This window comes from Argopecten irradians, chromosome 15 (assembly GCF_041381155.1).
Source record: "Argopecten irradians isolate NY chromosome 15, Ai_NY, whole genome shotgun sequence".
Taxonomy (NCBI): domain Eukaryota; kingdom Metazoa; phylum Mollusca; class Bivalvia; order Pectinida; family Pectinidae; genus Argopecten; species Argopecten irradians.
Genome location: NC_091148.1, coordinates 7214778 through 7226932, shown reverse-complemented (window position 1 = coordinate 7226932; position 12155 = coordinate 7214778). Strand labels below are relative to the sequence as shown.

Below are 12155 nucleotides of genomic sequence, written 5' to 3'. Positions count from 1 at the left end.
ATATTTTTTAAAATTACTTCAAGGGTAATAAAAGATGGCGTTAGTCTTTGTTTTAATGTGGTAGACAATTATCACATCAAAGCGTGCAATTTAAAGTAGAATAATATTCGTTTTACTTAATGAGGAGTTTGGTTTTATAGTTCATATGTATGTTGTAGTGGGGCACAACCAATCAATTTTCACAAGTTTCACAAAACTCGCGACACCCTAATTGTATGGTCATAATACATATGGAGGTAGTCCATGTTTCAGTATGCTTTGCTCTGGCACTTCATGGTATGTCGAACCGGCTCTGCACCACATTGTAAGTAAAGGAATGCTAGTTTAACTTAGTAAGGAGTTTTGTTTTATGGTCCATATTGTTGTTGTTGTAGGGATTTAGAATTGCTAATTGGTTGGGCAACAGAATAACCCTCGGGAGTCCGAGGTTGCCACTGTGACTACATACATATATCAAATAAATAAAAAAGGGTAAAAAAAACCAACAACCAATCTTCGCTCTTTCCATGCCATGCATATGTCATATTAGAAACTGTCCGTACATGTGACATGACATACTTATAATAATAATAATTATATACTTTATTTAGAGTCGATAACACTTTGATTCAGAGACTCATCGTCCAAGTGGTCGACATAAGCTATATGCGATTAGTAGGTAAGCAACTGTTAATACACAAAACGTTAGTCTTACATTGTAGATTAGATTGTACTGCAGATGATATTCATTGAACGGAATTCGTTTGTGCATGTGCAACCTGATAAAATATTGACTTTATGAAGGTTAATATGAGGAATTGTTAATCCTGAGAAAGTTGATGTTCACCGAGGCCGAGGGAAATATCAAATTTTAAAGGTTTAGCAATTCTTTGTATTACCTACAAAATGTCAATATTTGGTTTGCTATATGAAACGACAAGTACAAGTTTTGCTACTTGAAACAATTTTGAAGCGAGGACAGCGCCATAAGACTAATTGGACAAAAAATAAAGAGAATTTTGATCCATGTATCCTTAGTAAGTGCTTTTATTTCTTCCGCTGTACACAGTATAACTTTCGAACATATAGCTACATTTAACATGTGTAAAAAAATCTTTCCTAATCTTAGCTCACTGTTGTCAGCCAATTTAGATTTGGCTATTGCCCGATGATCGACAATGCTTTATTTTGATTGGTGAAAAATGTGCAAGAGACAGGGAATTCCCTGTGTCTATTTATAGCCAGATAAACAAGTTTGCAATATCACCTTCTGAACAGGCGTTCATCGGTCTCAGGTTGACATTGCATTTTGTCAAAAACTGTCCGAACGGTCTAGACCAATCAGAAAACGGCAAAACTCACAGTCATATAACGAAACGTCCTCTTGTGCGCTTCAAACTATGTTAGAGTAATATTTGTGAAAAATCGAACGGAACGCAAAGCCGCATATAACAATGTAATGTAATAATGCCATACTTTCTAAGAGAAGGTTAAGCACATGTAGGCGAATTAAGCTGAGGTATCATTATTGCTTTAAAATACCTCATATGAGAATCGGAAGATATTCCCTAGAGTCACTCGACTAGGTTTTATATATGAATAACAGTACTTATATTATATGGCTATAATTCATACATAAATTGGCTCATAGAGGATTAAACTAGCTATAATATATAGCTATAAACTATGTATTGACTGGCTCGTGAAGGTTTACTATAAATATACTATAAACTATATATTCAAACGGTAAAAACAATATGTGTATATTACATGAAATTGCTCAGAGATTATTACAATATACATTCTATATGGTAGATATATTAAGGGTCAAAGAAGAAATATCAACAGGACTTCCCCGATCCCTTTCTGTACCTTTGTCGAATATAGTCTCCAGGATTTTACCCTCCCTCTGACTCGTTATCATTAGATGCACAGACAACAAAGAATTTCAATTTTGGATTTATGGTCTCAGCTTTAATGAATATATACATATGGCGGCACGGTCCATCAATAGACCATAATGGCACGCCATCAAAAAAATTCAATCTAAATTGCAACACAAATTAATTGATAGATTCTGGGAAGCAGTAATCCACCAATTAAGATGGCCGCCGGTCCATCAATAGACCATAATGGCAAGCCATCAATCAAATAAATTGATTGATTCTGGGAAACCATCCTCAATCAATTAAACAATAAATTCAATCAATTAATCAATCAGATGTCAATAGTGATCAGTGATAGTGGGAAACAGATATCAACTGATTCACGTCAATATAAACAGCATATATAATCAATATGATGTCAATCAATCAGTATAAAATATATATCATAAATCTGCAACACCAGAAACGGCGCGGAAAATTCTGTCACTAACACAAAGTGCCAATGAGTTGTGGAGTAGTCTTTTGATAAAAACAGTAGAACCATGGGCATTGACCAGGAGCCGTGACGATCCTGCCTTCTACTACCATGGCTGAAACACAAAAAGAAAAACAACAGCAGAAACAAAATCCAACAATGGGAAGGATTTCAGGGAGGGTGACGAAATTGAGTGTTCAAACTAATTATTTTTTTCACATAAACTTAGCCTCTATCAAAGCTGTCGTTGTACCAAGTTGTCTTCATTTAAAAAGGGGGAATAACTCGTCAGCAATCCTGACATAACTTTTTTAGGTGTTAAGTTACCAAATCAACAGATGCCCTCCGATAACCGCACCAAATCAACAGGTGCCCTCCGATAACCGCACTATATGGTTTATTGCCATAAGTGCTATTGTCGACTTTATTTGACATTCGACATTGCCTTCATTCATCACAATAAATATTTTATTATATTTATACCTTTCAAGCAATGATATATGGAAACAGATATAGTTTTAGTTCACAACAAACTTTAAGAATACTAGATAAATATATCTTTTGATCCTGTGTATATTTTTAATTGCAGAAGAATAATTAAAATCAAACCAGAATAAGATGTCGGTTTGATGGACTTTCGCTGAAGACTTTAAAATCGAAATAAAATAATGAAGTACATTTTTGTATGTACATCTAATTCAAATAACCTTAGCATATTTAAATAGAATATATTAGCACAGAACAAGTGGACAATTTGTTCAATGTTTTCCCCAGAACTTCCAGGGGCGAGACCAATACTAGTAACTACATTTGGGACGGAATCAGGAAATTATACACAGTACAGAATGAGTGGAGGCCTCTTATCTAACAATGGAAGAGGGAGGAAGGAGGAACAATTCCTGTTTCACTAGATAAGTATTCCACTTATCAATTACATTAATTATGCTGTCCAATGACAGATCGCGTTACATATTGTGTGCACTAAAAGCCTTGGCGATTGGTGAGGTACTACTCTCGTTTTCGATGAAGTGAAATTATAAAAGAGTTAATTGTCTGCAGTTTAAACATAACAACATAAAGAATAAAGAAGTGACATCGCAGAGGGGTAAAGTACGAAACGTTACGCAAAGTACAACGTGGACTTATTGCCAACAGAAGATCATATTTTATAAGAGCCATGTATCCTGTGTACACATTCGTAGTAGTATTCCTACTGGTACATACCACTCACCAACAGACTATTGGTCCGGAACGTAAACAGGAGTTCTGTAACGCCTTACAGACGAATCTTGTATTAGAGGAGGCCATGCCTTTGGTTCGGCGTCACTTAGAGGCCGCGACTCATTCAAGCAGACTGCTAATGGATGGAGTCAACGCTAGACTCACAGCTCTACAGTCGGACCTGGACACCACAGACCGAGCATATGGTGACATAAAAAACATCAAAGTGTCCTTGGAAGCGGTACAAGCGGAACTGGAAACTACACAACGACGCAATGGCGACATGGAAGTGTCATTGGAAGCGGTACAAGCGGAACTGGAAACTACAAAACAACGTAATAACGACATGAAAGTGTCCTTTGAAGCGGTACAAGCGGAACTGGAAACTTCAAAGCGACGCAATGGCGACATGGAAGTGTCCTTGGAAGCGGTACAAGCGGAACTGGAAAATACGAAACGACGCAATGGCGACATGGAAGTTTCCTTGGAAGCGGTACAAGCGGAACTGGAAACTTCAAAGCGACGCAATGGCGACATGGAAGTTTCCTTGGAAGCTGTGCAAGCGGAACTGGAAACCACAAAAAGAGAAATTCAAGAGCTGAAAGCATTCAAAACAGGTATTTCCTCTAACAATCTGTACTATTATTATAGGTTGTGAAATGTCTCTATTTTCCTGTATTAATGTCTTGTGTTTTCTTCTCTGGCCAGAGAATTTGAATGACTACTTTCCGTACTATAATGTTATTACTTTTAATCTCTATATCTAATACCATCTTTTTCAGTGGTTTTGTAATGTCTCTATTTCCCCGTACTAATATTATTAATTTCGTACTTTCTTAAATGCCATGGGCTTGTCTACGCGGAATTCGTTCTGGCACCTGGTATCGACATTGCAGAACAGAATCATTAATATTCTTTTTAGTAACAAATGATACTTACTTTGTACCATTGCAATCATTGGAAAGTTTTATTCCTCTAAAAAAACATTTTTGATATAATAAATTGTATCATACTAAATTATCTATGATACTATGCTCTATACGGAATGAAGCACTGATTGCGCAGATAACAAAAGCCAAATGAAACAATTTGATATGTATTTCACCCTTGATTTGACAATATATGTAATAACTATGTGATACGACAATAGATACCATTCATATAGCTCTGAAAGGATAACGTTTTCTGAAATGTGACATGCTTTGATTATTGCATATGCTGGATACCACTTATTATTCCAGTTGGAAAATCCTGAAACTGACCAAACAGTCTATTTTAGCATGAATACAGTATTCTAATTGTCAGGCCTGTTGCCACGAAACATCATGTCAGAATGCTTTCTTTAAAAATTTTTTTTTTTATAAATCTCATATAGGGATTGAAAGTATTTTTCTAATTTTCATAGCGGCTATGAATAACAGAAGCTATCCACATATCCCGTGGAGTGCGTTATGAAAATTAGAAAAATACATTCAATCCATACATGTACATTAGAATAATTTATGAAAATAAAAACTATTGAAAGTTTTTTTTTTTTTTTTTTTTTTTTTTTTAATAATGACCAGAAACGAGATTAATTGAACAGCTGGGTGACGAAGTCGTTCCACAACGTCGCGTTTTCAAGCTTCCGCCTTCCGGTCGACCTTTTTTCTGCAAATAGCAAACGATAAACAAGAGATAGAATTAAAATAAGATTTGATTGACTTATTACAGTAAACCTTTCTTGATTCTATATCAAGAAACAACACTTTAAATGTTATACATTTTAATATTGTGGGGGACTATTTTTTCATTTATATGAAACTGACGTGATGTTTGAAATCAGCTGATCGATGCACGAGAATCGTTGTATTCATAGCGTATTCATAGTGTATTCATAGGCCAATGCTTGTTTTCGACGAAACACTATGGATGTAAATATATATTGGTGAAAATATGCTATGAAAATACAATGAATCTGTGTTGTGACTAAAATGGCCCTAATTACACCAACTCCTTTGTCTTAATACAAATAAATGTAAGTTTCTTTTTTGATTTTGTTTTTGTTTTACCATTCACTGTTCAATACCTGTAATGGCACATACTCGCCATTGGTTAATTTCGCGATCAGCACATGTAAACATTTTCCTATGTTATTTATTTCGCGATAAGTAAATATCTTAACTTTTTGCATAATAGGTGGATGCATGTACCAAATATCACGTCCAGGAAACTGGATAATAAGTATCGATGTATCGATGTAATCAATTATGTTATTATTGTAGCGAGTACTACACCCGCTATGGCTACAACAACAACCAATAAATCACTGGAATGTTACTACGGCTGGATTTCTTCTCCTGAGAAGTGTTACTTTGTGTCTCCATACTCAAAAGGAGCATCCTGGTATTCATTTCAGGTTAGCATCGTCTAAACATCCAGGTTGAATAGTATAGTTTTGTGTGTGTAAGGTTTTCATTGTTACATATGTGTGACGTTTCTTTGACTCGTATGATGTTTTTATTATCACCTCTATCAGACACATGCCCAGATAGGTGATTCACAGGTGTAAATGTGTTGTCGAATAAAGTGCGAAAATTGACGGTCGAAGTCGTTTTCGGAACTGCTGAATATACCACAATATGCTACAGCAATGTAATAGGCCGAAATGATTCGAACTATTTGTTAATACTTAACCCTGTATGTAAGATAGTCTATGTACCCGCTTGTCTTAGTTTAATACTAGCCCACTGTAAGACATTGAACACCTATCTTCAACTCATCATTTAACTGATGAAGGTGATGGTGTATACATCGTATTAGTCGTACATAAACTTTTCGTTGTTGTTTCTGTCTGTGTAACAATTGTTTCACTGAGCTAACACACCCCCGTCTCATGTCGAATCCGACCTTCTCTGAGCCCCACAAAAATCGGTAATGTTCCTACTTATCAATTTACCAATATCAATTTAGTTTTTTTTATTCTTGTCGTTAAAGGCGAAATAAAATCAATATGGTGTTGCAGAAGCACTATACTAAGGTGTTAATAATTTGCTGAATATATTTTTCTCTCCCCCTTTATAATTATATCTATCGTCTAAAGTGTCATGTAATATCAGAGACAATAGTTTTTGCTGAACAATCCTAAAATTCAAATCTTTGTCCCATTAAATTAGTTATTATCTTAATTGATATTTGAACCTTTAAATGTGACCTTCTCAATTTGTATAACGTGTAAGCATGGGAGAAAACACTTGTAATTTCATAATTAACCAGCCAAACGTTTGTAAACTCATATTTATCCTTGAATCAATCTTCTATTATTATCGGCTATTTCGGCGGGGTATTTTCCAGTTATATTGTAAATTAGTTGTTCCCTCTAACATCAGTTTTGCTACCACATGTATACTGTTATTATTTTATACAATATTAGGATCGGTGCAAAGACCTAGGTGCAAGACCTGTTGAAATCAAGACGGATGATGAAGCCAGGATCATCATGAATTCTCTCCCTGACTACATTGGTAAGATTTTTGTTTTGTTTCATTTTATTTAAACCTATCGTGCATGATGCCTTTTTATACCATTTCATAATATTGATATATGTATCTCGCTATTTTTCTCACGTTCGAGTCCGGCGCCGTCCGATCACTTACCAAATGATCTACCAATTCAGCTCCTTTGTCGTATGATATCGGCCAGATCAAGAAACATTGCATCAGGAATTAAAATGTAACGTCTATAGTGTATATTTAAGAAACCATAATTAATAAAGATTTTTTCAGGCAACAATGACTTTATTTATACTGGACGGAGGAGGAATGATAACAATATATGGGTGTTTCTCAATAATGATGAGGAGGTGGATACGTCTGTCAGGACCTGGTCGTACCGATATCATGCAGGTGGAAATCGCAGATGCGGATGTACAACGAAAACCGGAAACTTCAAAATGCTTAACTGTTACTGTACTGGGTTAATCCTTCCTTATATATGTGAAATTATGCGTTAACTTTTGGTTACAAAAAGGATCTCTGGTGTTATAAAAAATTGAAATTAATTAAATGAATAATCCTTTGTATAATACCAATATGTTACTCACTGTCTGATACGTCGGAAAGCATGGTACTTACCATTGGCCATGTGTAGGAACTGTATGTAACAATACTTTATCACCAGTATTTACTTACTATTGGCCATGTGTATAAACTGCATGTAACAATACGTTATCACCAATATTTACTTACTATTGTCCATGTGTAGACACTGTATGTAACAATACTTTATCACCAATATTTACTTACTATTGGCCATGTGTAGAAACTGTATGTAACAATACTTTATCACCAATATTTACTTACTATTGGCCATGTGTAGAAACTGTATGTAACAATACTTTATCACCAATATTTACTTACTATTGGCCATGTGTAGAAACTGTATGTAACAATACTTTATCACCAGTATTTACTTACTATTGGCCATGTGTAGGAACTGTATGTAACAATACTTTATCACCAATATTTACTTACTATTGGCCATGTGTAGACACTGTATGTAACAATACTTTATCACCAGTATTTACTTACTATTGGCCATGTGTAGGACACTGTATGTAACAATACTTTATCACCAGTATTTACTTACTATTGGCCATGTGTAGGAACTGTATGTAACAATACTTTATCACCAGTATTTACTTACTATTGGCCATGTGTAGGACCTGTATGTAACAATACTTTATCACCAGTATTTACTTACTATTGGCCATGTGTAGACTGTATGTAACAATACTTTATCACCAGTATTTACTTACTATTGGCCATGTGTAGGAACTGTATGTAACAATACTTTATCACCAGTATTTACTTACTATTGGCCATGTGTAGACACTGTATGTAACAATACTTTATCACCAGTATTTACTTACTATTGGCCATGTGTAGACACTGTATGTAACAATACTTTATCACCAGTATTTACTTACTATTGACCATGTGTAGACACTGTATGTAACAATACTTTATCACCAGTATTTACTTACTATTGACCATGTGTAGACACTGTATGTAACAATACTTTATCACCAGTATTTACTTACTATTGGCCATGTGTAGACACTGTATGTAACAATACTTTATCACCAGTATTTACTTACTATTGGCCATGTGTAGACACTGTATGTAACAATACTTTATCACCAGTATTTACTTACTATTGGCCATGTGTAGACACTGTATGTAACAATACTTTATCACCAGTATTTACTTACTATTGGCCATGTGTAGACACTGTATGTAACAATACTTTATCACCAGTATTTACTTACTATTGGCCATGTGTAGACACTGTATGTAACAATACTTTATCACCAGTATTTACTTACTATTGGCCATGTGTAGACACTGTATGTAACAATACTTTATCACCAGTATTTACTTACTATTGGCCATGTGTAGAAACTGTATGTATACAATACTTTATCACCAGTATTTACTTACTATTGGCCATGTGTAGACACTGTATGTAACAATACTTTATCACCAGTATTTACTTACTATTGGCCATGTGTAGAACTGTATGTAACAATACTTTATCACCAGTATTTACTTACTATTGGCCATGTGTAGAACTGTATGATACAATACTTTATCACCAGTATTTACTTACTATTGGCCATGTGTAGACACTGTATGTAACAATACTTTATCACCAGTATTTACTTACTATTGGCCATGTGTAGACACTGTATGTAACAATACTTTATCACCAGTATTTACTTACTATTGGCCATGTGTAGACACTGTATGTAACAATACTTTATCACCAGTATTTACTTACTATTGGCCATGTGTAGACACTGTATGTAACAATACTTTATCACCAGTATTTACTTACTATTGGCCATGTGTAGACACTGTATGTAACAATACTTTATCACCAGTATTTACTTACTATTGGCCATGTGTAGAAACTGTATGTAACAATACTTTATCACCAGTATTTACTTACTATTGGCCATGTGTAGACACTGTATGTAACAATACTTTATCACCAGTATTTACTTACTATTGGCCATGTGTAGACTGTATGTAACAATACTTTATCACCAGTATTTACTTACTATTGGCCATGTGTAGACACTGTATGTAACAATACTTTATCACCAGTATTTACTTACTATTGGCCATGTGTAGACACTGTATGTAACAATACTTTATCACCAGTATTTACTTACTATTGGCCATGTGTAGAAACTGTATGTAACAATACTTATGTATTTACTTACTATTGACCATGTGTAGACACTGTATGTAACAATACTTTATCACCAGTATTTACTTACTATTGGCCATGTGTAGGAACTGTATGTAACAATACTTTATCACCAGTATTTACTTACTATTGGCCATGTGTAGGAACTGTATGTAACAATACTTTATCACCAGTATTTACTTACTATTGGCCATGTGTAGAACTGTATGTAACAATACTTTATCACCAGTATTTACTTACTATTGGCCATGTGTAGACACTGTATGTAACAATACTTTATCACCAGTATTTACTTACTATTGGCCATGTGTAGAACTGTATGTAACAATACTTTATCACCAGTATTTACTTACTATTGGCCATGTGTAGACACTGTATGTAACAATACTTTATCACCAGTATTTACTTACTATTGGCCATGTGTAGGAACTGTATGTAACAATACTTTATCACCAGTATTTACTTACTATTGGCCATGTGTAGACACTGTATGTAACAATACTTTATCACCAGTATTTACTTACTATTGGCCATGTGTAGACACTGTATGTAACAATACTTTATCACCAGTATTTACTTACTATTGGCCATGTGTAGACACTGTATGTAACAATACTTTATCACCAGTATTTACTTACTATTGGCCATGTGTAGACACTGTATGTAACAATACTTTATCACCAGTATTTACTTACTATTGGCCATGTGTAGACACTGTATGTAACAATACAATCACTTTTATCACCAGTATTTACTTACTATTGGCCATGTGTAGACACTGTATGTAACAATACTTTATCACCAGTATTTACTTACTATTGGCCATGTGTAGACACTGTATGTAACAATACTTTATCACCAGTATTTACTTACTATTGGCCATGTGTAGAACACTGTATGTAACAATACTTTATCACCAGTATTTACTTACTATTGGCCATGTGTAGACACTGTATGTAACAATACTTTATCACCAGTATTTACTTACTATTGGCCATGTGTAGGAACTGTATGTAACAATACTTTATCACCAGTATTTACTTACTATTGGCCATGTGTAGACACTGTATGTAACAATACTTTATCACCAGTATTTACTTACTATTGGCCATGTGTAGACACTGTATGTAACAATACTTTATCACCAGTATTTACTTACTATTGGCCATGTGTAGGAACTGTATGTAACAATACTTTATCACCAGTATTTACTTACTATTGGCCATGTGTAGACACTGTATGTAACAATACTTTATCACCAGTATTTACTTACTATTGGCCATGTGTAGGAACTGTATGTAACAATACTTTATCACCAGTATTTACTTACTATTGGCCATGTGTAGACACTGTATGTAACAATACTTTATCACCAGTATTTACTTACTATTGGCCATGTGTAGACACTGTATGTAACAATACTTTATCACCAGTATTTACTTACTATTGGCCATGTGTAGACACTGTATGTAACAATACTTTATCACCAGTATTTACTTACTATTGGCCATGTGTAGACACTGTATGTAACAATACTTTATCACCAGTATTTACTTACTATTGGCCATGTGTAGAACTGTATGTAACAATACTTTATCACCAGTATTTACTTACTATTGGCCATGTGTAGACACTGTATGTAACAATACTTTATCACCAGTATTTACTTACTATTGGCCATGTGTAGACACTGTATGTAACAATACTTTATCACCAGTATTTACTTACTATTGGCCATGTGTAGACACTGTATGTAACAATACTTTATCACCAGTATTTACTTACTATTGGCCATGTGTAGACACTGTATGTAACAATACTTTATCACCAGTATTTACTTACTATTGGCCATGTGTAGACACTGTATGTAACAATACTTTATCACCAGTATTTACTTACTATTGGCCATGTGTAGAACTGTATGTAACAATACTTTATCACCAGTATTTACTTACTATTGGCCATGTGTAGACACTGTATGTAACAATACTTTATCACCAGTATTTACTTACTATTGGCCATGTGTAGACACTGTATGTAACAATACTTTATCACCAGTATTTACTTACTATTGGCCATGTGTAGACACTGTATGTAACAATACTTTATCACCAGTATTTACTTACTATTGGCCATGTGTAGACACTGTATGTAACAATACTTTATCACCAGTATTTACTTACTATTGGCCATGTGTAGACACTGTATGTAACAATACTTTATCACCAGTATTTACTTACTATTGGCCATGTGTAGACACTGTATGTAACAATACTTTATCACCAGTATTTACTTACTATTGGCCATGTGTAGGAACTGTATGTAACAATACTTTATCA

General features: G+C 34.4%; 1 protein-coding gene across 1 annotated transcript; it reads left to right on the top strand.

Annotated features, from left to right (window-relative positions):
* The first annotated feature begins 3344 nt into the window (after positions 1-3344).
* LOC138309217 (streptococcal surface protein A-like) lies at positions 3345-8684 on the top strand. The gene is made up of 4 exons (XM_069250372.1): positions 3345-4178; positions 5826-5959; positions 6974-7064; positions 7326-8684. The coding sequence occupies exons 1-4, from the start codon at positions 3518-3520 to the stop codon at positions 7550-7552; spliced, it is 1113 nt and encodes a 370-aa protein (XP_069106473.1). The 5' UTR covers positions 3345-3517; the 3' UTR covers positions 7553-8684.
* The last annotated feature ends 3471 nt before the right edge of the window (positions 8685-12155 follow it).

Coding starts and splice junctions, on each gene's coding strand:
- LOC138309217 (XM_069250372.1), top strand. CDS start 3,518: ATGTATCCTGTGTACACATTCGTAGTAGTATTCCTACTGGTACATACC. Junction 5,960..6,973: donor CATCCTGGTATTCATTTCAG/GTTAGCATCGTC, acceptor ATACAATATTAG/GATCGGTGCAAAGACCTAGG. Junction 7,065..7,325: donor TTCTCTCCCTGACTACATTG/GTAAGATTTTTG, acceptor AGATTTTTTCAG/GCAACAATGACTTTATTTAT.